At 42.4% G+C, this 17,170-nt stretch overlaps 2 protein-coding genes and 1 long non-coding RNA gene across 11 annotated transcripts in view; 2 read left to right on the top strand and 1 right to left on the bottom strand.

Moving 5' to 3' along the window:
• Positions 1-5,081: 5,081 nt before the first annotated feature.
• On the bottom strand, positions 5,082-9,923 carry Gm51687. Of its 2 annotated transcripts, none has more exons than XR_003948201.1 (3): positions 9,570-9,896; positions 8,673-9,286; positions 5,082-8,565 (listed from the first exon to the last, which is right to left on the bottom strand). It is a non-coding gene; the product is annotated as a predicted gene, 51687 (long non-coding RNA). The 2 variants fall into 2 exon arrangements; XR_003948200.1 differs by lacking the exon at positions 5,082-8,565 and having other exon boundaries at positions 9,197-9,286; positions 9,570-9,760; positions 9,858-9,923.
• Positions 8,921-13,825, top strand: Ripply2 (ripply transcriptional repressor 2). 4 transcript variants are annotated; one of them, NM_001037907.2, is made up of 4 exons: positions 8,921-9,014; positions 9,252-9,330; positions 9,654-9,718; positions 13,037-13,825. In NM_001037907.2, the coding sequence occupies exons 1-4, from the start codon at positions 8,929-8,931 to the stop codon at positions 13,191-13,193; spliced, it is 387 nt and encodes a 128-aa protein (NP_001032996.1). In that variant the 5' UTR covers positions 8,921-8,928; the 3' UTR covers positions 13,194-13,825. The 4 variants fall into 4 exon arrangements, with proteins under 4 accessions (NP_001032996.1, NP_001366172.1, NP_001366173.1 ...); NM_001379243.1 differs by having other exon boundaries at positions 8,921-9,330; NM_001379244.1 differs by lacking the exon at positions 9,654-9,718.
• Positions 13,826-15,391: 1,566 nt separating this feature from the next.
• Cyb5r4 (cytochrome b5 reductase 4) overlaps positions 15,392-17,170 on the top strand; it is a 55,767-nt gene continuing 53,988 nt past the window's right edge. For 3 of the 5 annotated variants that reach the window (XM_017313397.1, XM_006511200.2, XM_030244394.1), the window contains exon 1: positions 15,392-15,637. In XM_017313397.1, coding sequence (XP_017168886.1) covers positions 15,563-15,637 — 75 coding nt within the window. In that variant the 5' untranslated portion in view covers positions 15,392-15,562. The remainder of the gene's footprint in view (positions 15,638-17,170) is intronic. The other 2 variants (NM_024195.2, NM_001359962.1) reach the window with 1 other exon arrangement.

Below are 17,170 nucleotides of genomic sequence, written 5' to 3' on the forward strand. Positions count from 1 at the left end.
GCATTTTCTATTATAAGAAATATGTTCAGCTACTCTTCTGGATAATATTTAGCTACAACTAACTGCTGATTGGGATATATAATGAGGCAAATAGGAAAATAAGCAAATTTGTATTCTCCTCTGCTGAGAAGCACAGGTGCCAGATAGGTGATTCCATAGGTCAACGGTGTCAACACAGTGTGGAGACTTACTTTCTCCCCATCCATCACAGCAGGTCAGCCTAGGAAGCTGGCTTCTCGCCCGAGCCCCACTCCTGTTATCAAAAGTAGCCCTCCCAAAGGTACCTGATTCCTTGACATCCACACAGACTTGGTGTTTTTTCAGCCAGAGTGAGGGTGGTGGATAGCTATTGGGTAGCTAAATAATAAGATCTTATTTTGCTGTTGCCACAGATGAGATACCTCATCGCGGTGACTAACACTACCACAAAACACTGGGCAAAATCCTCAGTGTTAGCAAGATGAAAGCTGCCTGTGCCTCAGAAGTCACTGAGAACCCAAAGCGTGCCTCAGAGCATCCCAGCGTGCAGTCATGTTTCCTTAAATGCTCATAGCGCATCACCATCAACTCCTAACATACATTATTCAACAATACACACTACCACACTTTTGTTTACTTACTTAAGTCGTTCTGCAGTTGTCACTGCTGACACATCCTCTTCCTTAAAACATACTCCTTTCAGCTAAAAACTGGGAGTCATTTAATTATTTAAGGAATATAAATTTTATTCTAAACCCAAACACTTCTCTAGCTTAGGTCACTAATAAAAATCAGAAACAAACACAGAAATATATTATTCAATACAGCCTTGGTTTTTCTTTCCTGCAACAACCCACACACCATCTGTCTCACCTAATATGAGCCAACCAGAAAAGGAACATATTTTCTATGATGATTTTTGCAATAATGTATAGATCACTTAGGAAATGTTCCTTGATCAGTTTCCTTCAGGCCTCAGCTTAAATCTCTCTGGGAATCTTCCCTGTCTACCCTGTATAGAACAAGGTAGTACCCTCTGGTTACTTCCTACCAAATCTTGTCTAATTTTGCCCATAGAACGCTTATGGATCTGTAATTGCTGGTGTGCATGTGAGTCCTTCCCATCTTCTCGCTAGAGCAGCGGTTCTCAACCTGTGGGTCTTGACCCTCTTCGGGGGGTGACATATCAGATATGCTGCGAATCAGATATTTACATTACAATTCATAACAGCATCAAAATTACGGATATGAAATGGCAGCGAAATAGTTTTATGGTTGGGGGTCACCACAGCATAATGAATTGTATTAAAGTGGCGCAGCATTAGGAAGGTTGAGAACCACTGGACTAGAGGGATGTGAGGACCGGGTGACATGTTGATTCCCTCCTGTGCTGTACATTCCACACGAACTTGGTGCCACACTCATCTTCGATGGTCAATAAATATCTGGTAATTGAATCTACTTTTCTGAATTCTCTCTCATTGAAACGTCTTATGTTGTGTGCTGAAAGCAAACTTTAGAATAGAAATATCCTGGTATGTATGCTGTTTTGGTTAAAAATAGTTAGTGACATTGGGTTTTAAATTTGTACCATTAGTAGACATTTAAAAGAAAATATCAGATGTATCAAAACCGATAAAATATAGTTTCATACTGGGAAAGACACATTTCTTTTAATGTCTATGGGTAGATTTTTTTAAAGATACTGTGTTCTATTATAAGTAATTTATCCTGTATGGAAAATTAATCTGAGACTATCTAGAAGAAAAGCATTCAAGAACACACACTTATTTTTTGTTCAAAACTGAACTTCTAAACATTTTTGTCTTTGTAAACTTTGGGTTGTAACCCCCGCTCATGAGCAGTCTCTTTGTCTTAGAGATCTGAATGATACACACAACGGTAACTACATTACGAAGCATTAGATAGTCCAGATCTTCAAATATTATTCCTTCTTGTAGTTATTAACTGAGTAAGAACTCCCATCCCCATCCCCCACTCCCATCCCCCCCAAAAAAGAGCCCAGGGAACCGTGGCTGTTTCTGGTGGAGGTATTCCCATGCATGAGTGCGATTAGCACAGACTTGCTAAATCTCTCCCTGAGCCATCTGTGAGCACCTTCTTGCTTTAAAACAACACGCGCCAGCTCTGCTCAGTTCTGCGTCAGTTTTTGTCCCAACTGTTATCTTCATCTTAAACCTGGGAACATTCTTCAGTGTCTAAGTGGCTTGTGAATGCCATCTTTAGTGAAGAATATGTGGTCCTCCAACTGAAAAAGGATCTTCATTAAGTCAATTATCTCAAATGGAATGTTATTGCCATAAAATGCTGCTCACAAAAATTCCATCTCATTTATAAAAGGGGAAGAAAAGGGGACATTTTGGTTGGGCAAGTGAGTTTCAAACATTTTCACATGTTTAACCTCCTAGCAAGCTCCAGACTGATATAAATGCTTCTTTGATGAGGGTAGCCTTGGTGTGAGGTCCTGGGCTGGCAAGTCAGCAATAATGGAGACTTGATTGACAAGACTTGGCAGTGAATAATGAGCTGCTCAGATTGGAGACCAAGTTCTTTGCTGCAGACCCAATACTTCCACATGAAGGACTTGTCCTGATTACCATGACAAATCAGGCAATTCACATAAAGTCTCCAGACACTTGCTACAGTGAAGGCAGAACTCCTGGAGACCAGCGCAAACACAGTTATACTCTGAAACAAATACTGATGTCATCACAGGTGTTATAGCCATGTTCTCTACCAAAGATGCTAAACTCTGATCTTAAATTAAAAGGGTTAGCATGACCACACTCCTGAAGACCCAACAAGCAGCTGAAAGAGTCCGATGCAGATATTTGCACCTAACCAATGAACAGAAGCAGCTGATCCCTGTTGTTGAATTAGGGAAGGCTGAAAGAAGCTGAGAAGGGCAGTCCTGTAGGAGGACCAGCAGTCTCATTTAATCTGGATCCCTGAGATCTCTCAAATACTGGACCACCAAACAGGCAGCGTACACCAGCCGATATGAGACCCCCAACACGTATACAGTAGAGGACTGCCAGGTCTGTGTTCATTCAGAGATGACGCACCTAACCCTGAAGAGACTGGGGGTCCCAGGGAGATTAGAGGTCAGGGGGTGGGGACATCCACGTGGAGACAGGGGTATAGGATGTGGAACAGTTGGGAGGTGGATGGGGGTTGGAAGGAATAATGTATGGAGTGTAAAAAAACAAGGGTTATTTTAGCTTTTATTCATGTGTATATTTGTGTGTATGGTCAGGTGCTTGAAGAGACCAGAAAGGGACCTACCTCCCTGGAGCTGGAGTTATAAGTGATTGTGAGCCACCAGTCAAAGGGAACTGGTTCTTAGATCCTCTGGAAGAGCAACAAGTGCTCTAACCACTTGGCAACTCTCCAGCTCCCAAGACACGTGGTTTTTAAAAACTTGCAAACCTGCAATGTTTAAAACAGGTTTAATTGTCTAGTTCATCAGTCACAACCTGAGAACAGACAAGGAAGAATCTATCCTTTAAGGTTTATCATTTTTCATATAACTAAATTATATAGTGATACAAGTTAACAACACTGAATTAATTCACAGAACTGTGCACCCCTCACCATAGTTCAGTTTTGCAACGTCCCAATACCCTCACACACATTAGGTTTAGGGATTTGTATTTGATTTCTCATAAGTTTTTTTGGGGGGGAAACCATAATTATGAAATTAAAACAGAATACCAAAACTGTTATTAAATTTACTCAATTAGTGTTCAGATAGAAGTGACTAATTTGCCCGGCAAGACACACATTTTATATGTGCAATGTTCAAACAAAGTCTAGTTGTTTTAGACAGGTGTCCATTCTTGCTTAACTGTACAGTCTTCATAAAGTCACTGAAGGGATGAATATAAACTGGCCTCTGATCACAAGTGAAGCTGGCACTGTCTGGAGGCACACGGTGGCAAGCAGCAGTGAAGCATGGTGATGTCCCAGTCCTTCACATGTCTCTTCAGCTCCATTTCTAAGTGGGCAATAAATTACATCCTAGGAGGTCATCTTGTCCCTTGGAAAGTGTAGTGCCACAGTGGGCCACAATCAAAATGGCTGGTTGGTTCAGATTCTGTTTCTTTTTCTTGCTTGTATTTTTCAGACACTATTGATACTCAATCTGTCTGTTGGTATGGTCTTGCTGGCTTCCTGGCTTCCTTCTTGGGGACCAACGTCTAGCATTTTGCCTCTGAGATATACTCCCTTTCATACTCATATTAGTCTTGTAGTAATAAAGAAACAAAACATGTTTGGCACACATATGTAAGGTAAATTTATAATTTTTCTCTAGTAGAACATAAAGCTTGGTGGCTTGGATGTATGTAAAAATACTGCTTCCTGATGTATGACAGTGGTGACCTTTTTTTCATGAATGGAGCCCAAGTTGTGGGAATTGCATCTGATACATGGTGGGTGTCCAATAAATGCTTGAATAAATGAAGATTTTAATATTTCAGTCCTAGCGGATTATGGAGGTTGGCCTCTAGAGTATGAGTATGTTTTGAAGAGTGTGTTGAAAAAGATAATGGAAACCTCCTGCTAGGGCTCAGCCTGAAACTTTAAAACCTAACTGCAACATGTTACGTTAGACCACAGGCTGTGTCATATTTCTTTCTAATTTATTTGTCATTATTTTATTGCATTTTAATTGTGTGTGTGTGTGTGTGTGTGTGTGTGCACGTGCGCGTGCGCGTTTGTGTTTTATGCATCTGCTTGCCACAGTGCACATTGTGAGAGTCAAAGGACAACTTGCTTGCAGAAGTGGCTTCTCAGCTTCCAGCCTGTGAGTCTCAGGGATGGAAGTCATGGAACTCTCTCAGCAGCAATCTGTCTGGCTGTTTGAGAAGACATTATCCCCATGCTGAGGCAAGCTTAAGAAGTGTGTGCATCCATTCTAAGGTAGTGAATCTGATGTTCGTGAAAAGAGTTCTTGTCTTCTGAAACACCTTAGAAGTAATGCTCCCTTTCAGGGTTTATCTGACTTATCTGTGTGAGCCTATCTTTGATGAGAATGATAAGCTGTGCAGACAAAAAAAAAAAAAAAAAAACATAAATAAAAAAAAAGTACTTTGTCTCCAGTGACATGGAAGACTCAGCTTTAAGCTCCATACAAGTAGCTGATTTAATGAAATAAGTGTAGAAATGGAAGGTTTGGGATTTGTTTGTCATCCTAGTAATCTATATTTTTACCTCTCAGTTTAAAATAAACTTGATCAAACTTTATTCTTGCTATATTCTTATTACCTGGCTCTCACCTTTCCTTCCGGGGATGCTGTGTTCTCTCAGATCTGTGTATGTCATTGCCACACAGTGCCCCTCCTTCTTGCTTGCCAGATCGATTCCCTTGGATGGTCAACTTCTCAGGTATTTGATTGCAATCAGCAGTAATTTCGCACGTCATGAGGATCTTCCCCCAGAGTCGCTGAGCTCATTTCAACCTTCTTGGGGACCATCAGCATCACGTAGTCCCTCCTCCCCAGAGGACCCCCCTCTCCTGATCTGCTCTCAAGAGAGCATCCTCAACATTCTCCTCTTCTTCAGCCTGAGTCTATAAACCAACTTGCAGGAAAAAGCATCTGTCCACATTCGTCCAAATGATGATGTCTAAAGTCACGTAGAACCCTTTAGTCGCTGAATCTGATGAATGTCTCATTATCGTGTTTGGCTCTCTTCTCCCTTACTGGGAGAAGTCCTTACCTCATCTTCCCACAACACTTGAACCTGATCCCTTTTATCTGCCACTGATCCTCTTCAGCGATTTTTTTAAAAAAATGTATTCTGGCTCATCTAAGAAATGACAGCCTGCACAGCTCTGGCCTTGGTTTGCTCTCAAAAGCCACAACATTTCTTTAGGAAACTATTTAGTTCCTATTGTTGATCACCTTTTTGGGCCGATGCTCAAGTTCAATTTAAGTTCTCTGCTGCACCCAAGCACATGTATCTCTGGTTGCTCTTTGGGTATCTCCATCTATTTTCATCAAGACTTCTCAGAAGCCACCGGATCCATCTGAGTTCTTGTCCTTAGTGTGACTGTTCCCCCGAACCCCCAAGAAGGACAGTGAACTGAGTATCCATTCAGTAGCAGCAGGGAGAGACGCTACTCTCCTATGCTGTTTGTTTCTGTCTCTCCTTTTTGGGGGAATACAATGGAAATGTATTTCCTTTCTCCTTTGAGATGAATATGTCATCTCACTAGTTTAGGCCAGAGAAATGTTTTGGAGGTGACATGTGTCGCTTTAGATACACAATTTTATTTGTGTCTCCCTGTTATAATAACTAGCATCAGACCAGAGATATCAAACTTTATCAGCTTGCCTTCAAAAGCCAAGCTTAAAAGGTAGCCTTCCACTAGACAAAACAAGATGTATATAGGGTGACCAGGAAAATCACTTCTCTTTTGTTAATCCTGTGAAGTTTTGGAAGTATTTCTTACTGCCAATATTGCCCGGTCTGTCCTAGTTGATTGGCAAACCAATATAAAATTCATTATTTTCTTGTTCTTCTCTGGGTCATTTGAAAAACTGAAACATAGAAGTATACCTTGCACTCTGGGTCTGCTGTGATCTTGACTTTGCCTGACCCAGTACCACTACCTCTGCTAAGTGGGTTCCATATCTCAGAACACATCTCAGCTCCACTTTCATGAACACTTTGTCTTTATGGCCCAGACACTTCTGTAGATGCTATTTCCTAACTGCCCTTCAAATCTGCCCTCTGTGATTTATATATGCCCTACTATCATTCAGCCTTTCAGGGGGTTTCCTGTTCTCACCACCAGGTTTCAATGACTCTCATCTTCCATGGTTGTGTCAAAAAAACAAAACAAAACAAAGCCTTTAAAAAAAGTAAGATACAAACTGTAGTCATCCCCTATTCCCGCTTAGTCAGTCTTCTGCCAATACTTACAGAATGAAGTCAAAATGTCTGAGCACAGCATATTCCAAGCAGCCCACGCCTGCCCTGTCTCTTTCACCACATCTCTGTGTCAGCAATAACCTCATCCCTTCTCCTCTTAGCCAGTTTCCACACAGAGACAGTAGCATTCTTTAACTGATCCTTTTAGAAATCCCTGTGTAGGTTTCATTTACTCTAAGTGGGCTTTCCTCATTGTACCTAAAAGACACGCCAAATCCTCCCAACTGTCATTTCTAAATGTAGAGTGTTCTTTAGCAATTAAATATGTTTTGTTAAAAATATTATTGATTTTGTGGCCACAGTAATGACCATATATTGCAGTATTCCTGAGTAAGGAGGGAACATTTATTTCATCACTTGTAAAAATTCAGGATTTAATACATTGCCGATAATTCAAAGATATTTATGCAACTGGAATAGGTCTCTTCATCAAATAGGTCACATCTGTAAGGTCATATTTTTATTATATTTATCTAATAGTAGTAGGTGGTGGTGGTGATGGTGGTGGTCTGTGTGTGTGCTTGGGTATGGATATGGTGGGCTTTCACGCCACTGTTGTGTGTAAGGTCAGATGACAACTTGTGGGAGTCAGTTTTTTCCTTCTACCATGCAGGCTCTGGGGATTGAACTCAGGTCGTCAGGCCTGGCAGCAGGCATCTTAACCTTAATCTTGTCAGCTGGCCATGATATTCCTAAAATCATTTTTATCATCTGTCAAGGAAGGGCTTATTGTGTGCCAGACATGCAACAAGCATTTAATAAGCGTCGTTACTCTGAGCCACGGAGAATAGCAATAGCCATCTTCACTGATTTCATTATCTGAAGAAAATCCTATCTCATCCTCTGGTAGTCACGTCATTGCAGCCCTCTAGGTAACAATTAAGTGGATTCTTTTCTTATGAAGTAACAGAGTGGGGAGCAGTACCACTAGGCTTACACTCAAGATTTTCAATCTGCAGTGTTTGAGGAAACTCATTTCCATTATTTAAAATGTCTTAGGAAGAAATTATAACATTTACAGGTCACATTTGCTTTGAAACAGAACATCTGAGGGGGACAGGTTTGATGAACCTCTACAGATAAACAAGGGGTAACTCCCAAGAGAAGAAACTAGTACAGGAAGAATAAATAATTTATCTCATATCATAACCTTCCAGAATTCATTATCCTCATCATCTTTCCCAACCACAAAAGTATCGTCTAACTATGATCTATTGATATAATGCCAAGTGATGGCAGATTTGTAGAGATGATACACCAGGGCTTACTGGAGAGAGATACTGACAAGAGTTTGAGAGAAAGTCAAGAGGCTGTGGGAAGGCACTGAAACCACATGACAACTGTCTCAGCCCCTCTTGGATGTAACAATCAGGTTTTCATAGTTCATTTCTTCTTGCCTAAGATTGTCCATCCCCTTCAAGTAACAGGCAGATTGTGAACATAACTTTTCAATAACATTTTTTTAAAAACATACATTTATTATTGATCTATATTTCCACATACAGACACTTCGTTTGCGTTTTTGCTTGATGTTGTGGGGAGGGAGTGATTAAAGCTATTCTTTTTTTCTTCTTATATCATATCCAGTTTGTAGAACACTGGTTGCTGCAGAGCCAGCTACATTTGCTGAAGGCCAAAAAGCCAAGCCAAGTGTCAGGCAATTACCAGCCCTGGGCATTTTTGCAGAAATACACAAAAACGTGTAGAATCGTTTAATTCCATCCCCTCCTAACCTCTTCACATGGAAATTGGCTGCTTGGGCGCATGCTGTTTTTCTCCCAGACCGTGTGTCAGGGGGCTATTAACACTCGCTCCAGCAGCCGGTTCCCGGGCCATTTGGGATGTTGCACGCGTTCACACCCGCGCGCGGCCCGCGGCGCCTTCACGCGCTGCCGTTTTGTTTATGCAGAGCAGCGAGGGCGACCGGGGTGCGAAGGTCTGCAAGGGCTAGATAAAGCCGGGCTGCGACACCGACGCGGTCGTCCTGCCATGGATACCACCGAGAGCGCCGAGAGCGCGCACAACCCAGCACGTCCGCCCTCGCGCAGCCGCTGCCCGCCGTCCGCGCAGCCCGGGTACCTATCAGCCGGGATCCATCCCCGCGCATTCTCCACCCTCGCCCCGTGCCCGCCGCCCACTGAGCCCGAGGACCGCCTGGCCCCGGCTCGTCCCTGTTCGCCCTCTACTTCAGCCCTCGCCTTTTACCCGCCGCTCTTGCCTTTGCCCGGGCCCGGTGCCCTTACTAAGTCCGAGTTGAGTCCGGTGGCTGGGCTCACGTTCTTTGTGCGCGACTTGCGCTTGCCATCCTGCAGGTCCGAGGGCTTCTGGAGACCGTGGGTTCGAACTCCTGGAGAGAAAGAGAAGCGGACGGGGCCCCGTGCTGCAGAGGCGGTGAGTGACAGTGTGGCCCGCTGCGGTTCAGGCTGCAGAGCATCCCCACTCCCGACCCCCAATCCAGGCCTGAGGAGTAAGGGCCTGAGTGGCTTGCGCCCCCAATCTGCCCAGTGCTTAACAGTGTGCCTGCCCTAGACCCTGTGGGTATGAACGCGGGCTGGGACATCCATTGCAGTGATGCAGTCACTTGCAGCCAAGAGCTGGGTTGTGGAGAGGCTCAGGGTCACAGCCCCTACCTGAACCAGAGGCGCTGGGTCTCACACCTTCCCAATTTCGACAATGAGATGCATGGTGACTGCGATTACTCCTTTCCTTCCTAGTTGCCCAGTGGCCCAGGAATGGCAGAAGCTTCCGGGAAGCTTTTGCAATACCAACACCCTGTCAGGTGAGTGACAGGCCTTACTGGAGGTCTCCTTCAACTCCAGCCCTAAGGGGGAAGGAGATGGGGCACGATCACGCAGCTGGTTTAATAGCTGGCGCCGTTACTCACTCTGTGTTCCCACTCTGAGGATTCTCTTACTCACAAAATTGGGAAAATACAGGACTCATCCCATAAAAGAACTGTCAGTTGGTGGATAGTGAGTGAATGCTAATTGAATTGGCTAAAACGGGAGAAAGCAGACTGAGTAGAAAAAAGAGACGTTTGGGGCTGAGGCTGTAGCTTGCTGGCAGGGTGTTTACCTGCCCTGAAAGAGGTTCTGGCTTATAAGGGGGGGGGGCATCTTATGCCCGAAAAGTTGTTTGGGGTTTTTTTCTTTTATTATTTTTAATCCTAAAAGGGCAATGGAGAACTGGCTCCTTGGCATGCAGAGTGCATGTATTACTTTCTTGCAAACCAAAAGGAGGAACGAGATGGACAGTGGCAGGTTTGCAGCAGAACAAGCCTGACTTTTAGAATACCCAAGGCTGGCCCAGCTGGTCACTGTTTTTGTTTGTTTTTACTTTTTTTTTGTTGTTGTTGTTCATTTTACTGTTTTTTTTTTTTTTTTTTTTTTTTTTTGCTGAAAGTCAGCCTTTCTTATAAGATTCTTTGTAGCTTTTATTTGAGATAAAATGTTTATGATTGTGCTGTATTAACTGCTGAAAGAAGGCCTGTGTGACTGTGTTAAAGAAAGCCTGGCCTGTGTCTATGTGTTTATAAGTGGCGTACAATAGTTCATACATGTTACCTACCAATGCTAAAGTAATTGCGGGACACAGGGCAAGCAAGTGATAAGTGGAATTGAGTTTACAGTGGTCACGTTTTATTTTTACGTGTCTGAGTATTTTGCCTGCTTGCATATGTGTTTGTACCATGTGCATGCCTTGTGTCCACAGAGGTTAAAAGAGGGAGTAGGATCCCCTGGAACCGGAGTTGCTAATGGTTATAAGCTGTTATGTGGATGCTGGGACCAGAACCCGGGTCCCAGGAAGAACAGCCACTGTTTTGAACCACTAAGCCATCTCTCTAGCCTTACTTTGATTAGTTTTGAAGTGAGGTCAGGGCATGAAATATGTTACTTTTAAAGGGTTGGGGAAAGCTTAGAAAGGGTGTGGTATAAGTTAGTTATGGTCACTATTGATGAGTCTCCAAGGGTCAGATGCGGAAAAGAGATAGCTGGTTTTGGGGCAGTGTGGTTCCTGCTGGAGCTCCAGGGACCGGGAACTTGGATGTGTGTAGCTGCAGTGGTGTCTGCAAGGTAGTAAAAGGCCAGAGCTTATAGACAGACCTCCATACAGAGGTACAGAGTTTTGTCTAGAAACCCATGGGCTTTACTCTGTAGGATGTGTTGATGGTTATAGATTTTAGCCGTGAGAATGGTTTGATCAGATCATTGTTTCATAAAATCAGTTATGGACTGAAGTAAAGACTCAAAGCAAAATTGGAAGTAGTTACAAATAAGATTCTAAGGAGAGCTTTTCAAGGAAGTCAGGAAAGGAGGCGGGACTTAGTGGATGTAGGAAATACTTAGGAGACAAAGCAGGGCTTTATAATGAATGTACTGGCAGGGTGGGCGAAGAACAGCTAAAAAGCCAGAATGCCTCCCATATTTGTGGCTGCTGACCAGGTGAGTGCTGCTCTGTGAGGCTGCAGATGTGGGGAATGGGGAAATGGATCTGAATTGTTGTTCATTGCATTCCCTATGCTTTAGGGCATCCAAGCAGTGCAATTAGGGAGAGGGTTGTATGTAAGTCAGGAGACAGGCTGCACACCTTCACTGAAAGCACTGGGGTGAGGTCTGTGAGTATGAAAGGCTGGGGAATCTCACGGCAGTGGGTGAGGTCATCCGGAGGAAGTACATACAGAAGTGGTGAGAGTTCTCAAGGAAGGCCCAGAGGAAGGGCAAGCTTCCACCTGGTAATGGAATACAGGAAGGCCTCGGAGGAGACTAAAGAATCATACCGGGGAACTCAGAGATGAAGAAGTGTCCACAGTGAGACATTCTGACCACTCGTTATGATACCAACGGAACATTGGGGGTGAGGGGATTGGCCATTCCAATTACACATTAGAAAATACCTTGGTAATTTGGTAAACAATTGCTTTCTCTACTGAACAATTTAGTTGTGGGTTTTTTTTAAGTTATTTTTTTATTCATTTCTATCTTGACTTGTAATGTGTGTCTTATGCTTTTTGTTCTGTGGTCACCTCTTTGCGGATAGGATGCATGGTTTATTCTGTTTGTTTGGTAGAGTATGTTGGCACAAGAGCTCACTGCCACATCTATTGTATACATAATTGATAGCTACTTGTTTAAGTATCCAGATTATATGCTTTTAATGTGTTTTACTAGAAGTATATGTAAACTCTGTTGCCTAATTTTCTGAACACACTTTTAAAATTGAGCACACTGAACACAATATAATCTTTCCTTGGTTAGAGTCAATTATATGTAGACAGAGTTCTTTGCCCTATACTAAACTGACTTCAGGATAGTTGTTAACTCAGCCTTACCTATTTTTTCTCTTTATATGATAAATAAAATAAGGTCACTAGGCCAGATGAACAATGGTCAAATTTTAAAATTCTGAGATAATGATGCTTACAAGCAAATTAATTGTATAAAACCTGTATCATTCTTTCTCAATGCATTGATATAGTGTTCCCAGATTGATTGGATGGGAGAGGAGATGAATTGGAAATAAAGGTTGGTGTTAGAGCAGCTTTCCCACCTAGCAAGTTGTGAAGGCATAGACCTTAAAGCTTTTATATATCTGATCAATATCTGATCAAGCATATGGGCTGTATCTGTAACTAAGGGCTTCGTTTCTGCTGGACAGTGAGACCTGAAACCTGTTCAGAGTGCAGACATTCTACCCTCTTTGTCTAGTTGGCTATCATCCACGTGTGTGATGGAAGGGTGGGATTTATTTGCCTTCTAGAGAAATTTAGAGAGTGTAAGTCTAACTTTCTGCATTTCATAAGAATAAGCATGTAAATAGACATGAAATAAGATAAGCATTGATTTTTCTGCTTATAGAGTGTGAGTCAGTTTTTAAATATCAATTTTATCTTGGCTAGAGATGGCGAAAAGTCAACCATTTATTTGTTCACTGGCAAGCAGACTCCATGGAAACTGTAACAGTAGCAGCTTTAAACTCTGTCTCCAAAATGTGTAAACTAATTATTAAGCAGAGAGAGCTTGTTGAAATCAATTGTTTGGTGACAATTAGGACCCCAAGTGTGAAAACATATGGATAGCATGTTGTCTGCTTCTTTCAGGCTATTCTGGCCCAAGTCCAAGTGTTACGACTACTTATATCAAGAAGCAGAAACTCTTCTGAAAAATTTCCCAATTCAAGCTACAATTTCGTTTTATGAAGATTCTGATAGTGAAGATGAAATAGAGGGGCTGGCCTGTGAAAATCAATCTAATTAGTTACTTCTGTTGACAATTTGAATTTTGTATATAAATGTACCATAAACTTTTAAAACTAATTTATTTGTATATACATTATTAATAAAACATTTTGTAATAATTACAGTATTTGGAATCCTCTTTGTCCCTACACTAGAATTAAATGTTGGGATTTTAAGATAGACATCATGTACAAATGTCCTGATTGTGTTATAAATATTTGTGATTCACAAAGAATACTTCTGGTTTTTTTTTTATTAAATCACAAATTTATCTTTAGTTATAATTTTTCAAGGAACTATTTGGTTTTTTTAAAAGACCGGCTCTTGTAATGTCTGGTGTTTTCTGCTGATCTCAATTGGATGTTTAGTTACAGATGATATAATCTTGGCAGTTAGTGAGGAAAACTGGGTGCTGCTACTATTCTCACGGATATTAGTATTTGTTTGCTTGCTCATAGGGAAATGCTTTAAGTAATTATAGTTGAGAAAGAAAAACAATCTTGGGTCACTTAAATCTTAAGGACTGTAATTAAGTATGGAGTAGTGTGACTCTCACTCTGATATTCTCCTGTTGTCTTTAATCTGGTGTTCAGTACTTTCTGTATATGTTGAAGGATTCCTATAATTAAAAAAAAAAGGTTTAAATTTGAATGATTTGTACAGAGTCTAAAAACGGTGAGAACATGAAGTTGCTCTCTTTTCTTTTGTCCTGGATAAAGCTAAGATTTGGAAGACATAAAATTCAACATTATCCACTTTCCTTTTGCTTTAGTTTCCCGCTCACAATATTCTCATATAAACATCTTCTTCTGGGGAGTAAAATAAATCCTCAGTGACTGATTTTTCTTACATAGGCATCACAGAAGAAAACTTATTCCATACTTTAATGAGATGGACGATGGACTTGCATGGTTAGGGTGACACAGTAGATTATGCTCATGAAGTCCTTTTAGTTTTTATATAATCACCTGCTCAGCAGTTCAGGTGCAAACAAACATATTTTATTAATCTATAATCTGAGCTACTTGTGAGGATGAGGCAGGAGAACTGCAAGTTCAATGCTTGTCTGACAATATACCAAAAATATTTTCCTGCAGTATTCCAGAATAAAAATGGGTAGAGGTGGAGATGAGAGGTAATTAGCTAGCTAAGAAATGTCCCGTGCTTGAATGACTAAGCATATCCACAGACTCTCTCATAATATTAAACCACATTATCACAACTTTGACTCCCAGGGACTCTGGAAACTACATAGCTGGAGTAAATGATGTGTCCAGAATCAGAAAAAATTAGAACCCCACAGAGAATGGGATGGGTTATTTAGAACTACTCTTTGGGAAAATGTTCTCTTTCTATTGGATTCCACCCTGTGGATCTGTGTATTTTCCTAGCAAAAAGAAAAAGCCAATGTATCACTAACATGGACCCACAGTGTTAGGAATTTCTCTTGTTAACAAATCAGGATAGTATAAGGTGGCCTGTCTTTTGTTACATGCCTATTAATATATACAGTATATGGTTTAGATATAGCCATTTATTTCTTACAGAAACCCAAGCCTATACAGACAAAATGTTCCTTTAATAAAAAGTAGCGTGCATAGGCCATTAAATACAAGGATGACACCAAAACCAAATCACTCTATTTAGGAGTGAGCTACTTGTAGATTTCAGGGAAAGTGAAGAGTTATGGGAGGAGGAAGAATGTGTGAGTGTATGGATAGAGAAGGTCTTCTGGAAACGTCGTCTGGAAACGTCTTTTACTCGTTTTCCAGACTGGTTCCCCAAACGTGACGTTTCTTAACCCACAGCAGAGGCTGCTTGAGTTCGGCTTCTTAGCTCATGAAACTGTGAAGTCCTCTTTCCTAGAGCTTAGTATTTTACAGGAGAGAACTATTCAGCAGTCTGAACGTTTTGATAGTGTTGTTTTCTTTCATATTTCAATTGTTGTTTATCAAGAGACAGGCACTGGTCTTCTTGTTCTACCAGAAATAACCCTCGGCCTCTATCAGCACCAGGGCTGGGGAACAGCTTCACTCTCTGATCTTTCAGCAGAAAGCTGTCATTTCCTTGTGGTGCTGAAGTTTAGGACCAAAGAGTAACTGAGCATGCGCTGCCCTGCCCCCAACCCCCGCACAGCCACCCCTTCCCAAGCCGGGCGACCGGGCTCACAGAGTGAGTGAGCCTTTCCTCTGACTCCGCCCCCGCCCCGCCTCTCGTGAGCGTGATTGCGTCACGACGCGCCTGACCCCTGGCGACCCCGGAAGTGGGTCGGGGGCTTGGCCTCGGCCGGGCCAAGGAGCCCGCACGGACGGTGGTGGGCGCTGGGGTCCCACCAGGGCAGCCTGTCCGGTGGCGGAGCCCGGATGCGGCCCGAGCCGGGGGCCCAGGATGCTGAACGTCCCTTCCCAGGCTTTCCCGGCCCCCGGCTCCCAGCAGCGCGTCTCCTCCCAGGGGCGCAGCAAGGTAAGTGGCGACGCCGTTCGTTCGACTACTAACTCAAACGCCCTAAGTGTGTTTGAGCTGCTGAAGTTGGCCGCGGTAAGTCCACTCGGCACCCCGCTTCCGGCATGGTTGCATTTCTGTCTCAAGCTGTCCTCTCCAGTCTTTTGTTCTTTACGGTCAAAGATCCAGGCTGAGCAGTGGCGGTGGCTAGGGATGATTGGAGTCTGCAAACCTGCCGTCAGATTTAGTGCCACCTCTTCAAGTCGCACTCCTCTGTGTATACGGTAGCCAGTGGTTCCAGCACTGCCTCATCTGTAGACACCCCTGGTTGATTTTGAATCTGGTACCATGCTCTTGTCTATTTGTTGAATATGGTTACTGTCAGCAGCAGGTGGAAATACAGATATATAGTTGCAAAATTCAGTACAAATTGTGTAGTGTATTCATTGCAAGGCGAATGCTCTTATGTTATTTTGCTAGTTCCTTATTCTGTAACCACATCTTGGTATTTTCTTTTGAGACTTCTGTCTTCTTGGGCTACTCGATTCCTTTCTCGAGTTTTATTTTATATGACTTTGAGACTTTCCATTCTTCTCCACTTAGATCTGAGGTTTTGCCCTTAGATCAGAAAAGGAATTGAGGTTTTCATTTATTTTTCAGAAATGTCTGTCCCCAGCTTTAATCATACATAGCACTAAGATGTTTTGTGGGCTCACTGATGGCCATGTGTATCTGGAGTCCTTTTCCTTTGCCCATTGAATCTTCACAGTTACCCTGAAGCTAGGGACGTTTACTATCTTCATTCTTGGTAAAAAGAAATAGGTTGATGAAAGTCTGCTATCAGTCACGTAAGCTTGTGATTATGACATTTCCTTCATTGCTGTGTGTGCGCCTCTGCTCACCAGCCATCAACTGGGTATCTTGCTCTCTCTTTAAGCTAAGTGCTTGGCTCCATAGTCTAAGGTTGCCCTTTGTAGAATGAGAACGTCAGTAACTGACTTTCTTCATTAAAATGGCTATGTTCTCAGCATTCATTTAAAGGAGAAAACTTCTAGGCAAAGACAGCAAGTTCCTTAGATGCGATAGCAGAAGTAAGTTTTGTTGTCCCCAAAGAGGGCAAAGTAAGATCTTTGTGTAATTTAATAGGACCCTCAGGTAGGATTAATTTCTTTGTTATGAAATGAGACAATCTCGAACCCTTGAGAGGCAGAGTTAGGACTGCATAAAACAATGAAACAGTCAGATAAAGTTTTCAAAAATGGAACTCAGCCAGATAGGCTGATTGTTAAATTGTTAAAAGTCTAGAACTTTGGAGTAGGAAAGAGATGTCTTTCCAAGACCCACTACTTCATCGCAGTCACATTCTGGCTCAGGTGTATGTACGCGTGACCAGTTGTTGTTGTTGTTGTCTTGTTCATAGGCCTGAGATGAGACTTTTCCATAGCACAGCATTGCTACGCACTCAGCAGATATTCCTTACCTTACGCCCTTTATTCAAATCTCACCAATTTGAATCTTACACAGAGACAGATTCCTTATGCAATAGCTGTTCAG

The sequence above is a fragment of the Mus musculus genome, chromosome 9 (genome assembly GCF_000001635.26).
Source record: "Mus musculus strain C57BL/6J chromosome 9, GRCm38.p6 C57BL/6J".
Classification (NCBI taxonomy): domain Eukaryota; kingdom Metazoa; phylum Chordata; class Mammalia; order Rodentia; family Muridae; genus Mus; species Mus musculus.

Bases quoted from the DNA above. Each gene is read 5' to 3' on its own strand.
- Ripply2 (NM_001379243.1), top strand. From the start codon at position 8,929: ATGGATACCACCGAGAGCGCCGAGAGCGCGCACAACCCAGCACGTCCG. The intron at 9,331-9,653 runs GTGAGTGACAGT...TTTCCTTCCTAG, and splicing joins GGCCCCGTGCTGCAGAGGCG to TTGCCCAGTGGCCCAGGAAT. The intron at 9,719-13,036 runs GTGAGTGACAGG...TGCTTCTTTCAG, and splicing joins CAATACCAACACCCTGTCAG to GCTATTCTGGCCCAAGTCCA.